This window comes from Austrofundulus limnaeus, unplaced genomic scaffold (assembly GCF_001266775.1).
Source record: "Austrofundulus limnaeus strain Quisiro unplaced genomic scaffold, Austrofundulus_limnaeus-1.0 Scaffold484, whole genome shotgun sequence".
In the NCBI taxonomy this organism is placed as follows: domain Eukaryota; kingdom Metazoa; phylum Chordata; class Actinopteri; order Cyprinodontiformes; family Rivulidae; genus Austrofundulus; species Austrofundulus limnaeus.
In genome coordinates, this window is record NW_013952886.1 from 37070 (window position 1) to 39378 (window position 2309).

General features: G+C 42.1%; 1 protein-coding gene across 1 annotated transcript in view; it reads left to right on the plus strand.

Annotated features, from left to right (window-relative positions):
- The window catches only part of LOC106530009 (FH1/FH2 domain-containing protein 3), a gene marked incomplete at its 3' end in the record, with an annotated part of 51880 nt that overhangs the window by 8350 nt on the left and 41221 nt on the right, over nucleotides 1–2309 (plus strand). The window contains 2 exon segments of the mRNA XM_014025559.1: nucleotides 377–483; nucleotides 981–1045. Coding sequence (XP_013881013.1) covers nucleotides 377–483; nucleotides 981–1045 — 172 coding nt within the window.

The window sequence follows — 2309 nt, forward strand, 5'->3', positions numbered from 1 at the left end:
AATTAAAACTAACTGAATTAAAATGAAAAAAGTCACAATGAAATAAAACTAAACAATAATGAAAAATCAAAAATTATTATAACCTTGCGGGAAAATTTAAACTCAAACATTATCTGTGACCACAGCAGGTCCAATCACTACAAAACTACAAACGGCAACAGAAAAATCACTCGGGTAAGAAAGTTACATTTATTATGACCTCCACACACGAAGCAGTGGTCATAATAAAAGTTTTTCTGTACTTTTCATGTTGCAGTGATTATTGGTCAATCGTACACTCTGATGGGTTGTTGTTGTTGTTGTTGTTGTTGTTGTTGTTGTTGCTCCTGCAGTGTGTGATGTCTGGTTTCATGGTTTGTGTCGTCTCTGGTTTCAGTTGGAGGACTGCACCCTGCAGGTGACTCCCAGTGGGAACTATCTGGACCTGGACTCCTCTCTGTTCGAGCAGCGAGAAGAACTCGAGGGCTTCTATGAGGATGTGGCGTAAGTATCTGTGTGTGTGTGTGTGTGTGTGGGGGTGTGTGTGTGTGTGTGTGTGTGTGTGTGGGGGGGGGGGCGGCTGTGGGTCTGTTCGGTTGTTTTCTGAATCTTTGATGCTGTAGACCCCTGACGGGTTTTATAACACGATGCCCACCTTGTCCTGCTGGTGGGACTTGAAGCAAGCAGGACTTGGTTTAAGGGAGCACACGTATTTTTGGAACCAGAGTCTGCTCACTGTGTGGCCTTAAGCCCCGCCCACTCTCCTGCACACAGTCAGGATATGCTAAGTGTTGAACCGGTTGGAAAGCTAAGTGACTGCTAGCCTTCATCCTTTTTCCTCCATCCATGTTGTCATTCTTTCCGCTCTCAGGTCCCGGCAGTGTGCGGTCCACGTGGAAACTGGTCTGGGACCAGTGAGGATGCTGTCATGGTGGGCCCAGCCTGAAATGACTAAAATTGTTTGGTGACTGAATATTTTTTTTTTGTGTGTGTTTCCACAGGAAAGGGAGGAAGCCGATCCTGATCCTGAGGACTCAGCTCTCTGTGCGGGTCCACTTCATTCTGGGTAATTATTTCCCATGATCCTCGGCTGCTCTGCAGCAGTAGCAGAGAGGTGATGATGACTCAGGGGAAACTCTTTCAGGAGACTGAGAGCTCAGCTATTTCAGCAGGAGGAGTTCCCACCGAGTCTAAACATTTCCATCACTGTGTGGAACAGCTCAGGCTTTTATTCTGAAGGAAACTTCTGCTGCTGTATGACAAAAAAAACCCAGGCTTTTATTCTGAAGGAAACTTCTGCTGTATGAAACACATCTCAGGCTTTTACTCTGAAGGAAACTTCTGCTGCTGTATGACAAAAAACCCCAGGCTTTTATTCTGAAGGAAACTTCTGCTGTATGAAATACAACCCAGGCTTTTATTCTGAAGGAAACATCTACTGCTGTATGACATGCAACTCAGGCTTTTATTCTGAAGGAAACTTCTGCTGCTGTATGACAAAAAAAAACCCAGGCTTTTATTCTGAAGGAAACTTCTGCTGTATGAAACACATCTCAGGCTTTTATTCTGAAGGAAACATCTACTGCTGTATGACACGCAACTCAGGCTTTTATTCTGAAGGAAACATCTACTGCTGTATGACACGCATCTCAGGCTTTTATTCTGAAGGAAACATCTACTGCTGTATGACACGCATCTCAGGCTTTTATTCTGAAGGAAACATCTACTGCTGTATGACACGCAACTCAGGCTTTTATTCTGAAGGAAACTTCTATTGTATGAAACACAACTCAGGCTTTTATTCTGAAGGAAACATCTACTGCTGTATGACACGCATCTCAGGCTTTTATTCCGAAGGAAACTTCTGCTGTATGAAACACATCTCAGGCTTTTATTCTGAAGGAAACTTCTATTGTATGAAACACAACTCAGGCTTTTATTCTGAAGGAAACTTCTATTGTATGAAACACATCTCAGGCTTTTATTCTGAAGGAAACTTCTATTGCTGTATGAAACACAACTTAGGCTTTTATTCTGAAGGAAAATTATATTGCTGTATGAAAAACAACCCAGGCTTTTATTCTGAAGGAAACATCTACTACTGTATGACACGCAACTCAGGCTTTTATTCTGAAGGAAAATTCTGCTGTATGAAACACAACTCAGGCTTTTATTCTGAAGGAAATTTATATTGTATGAAACACAACTCAGGCTTTTATTATGAAGGAAACTTTTACTGCTGTATGAAACACAACTCAGGCTTTTATTCTGAAGGAAACTTTTACTGCTGTATGAAACGCAACTCAGGCTTTTATTCTGAAGGAAACTTT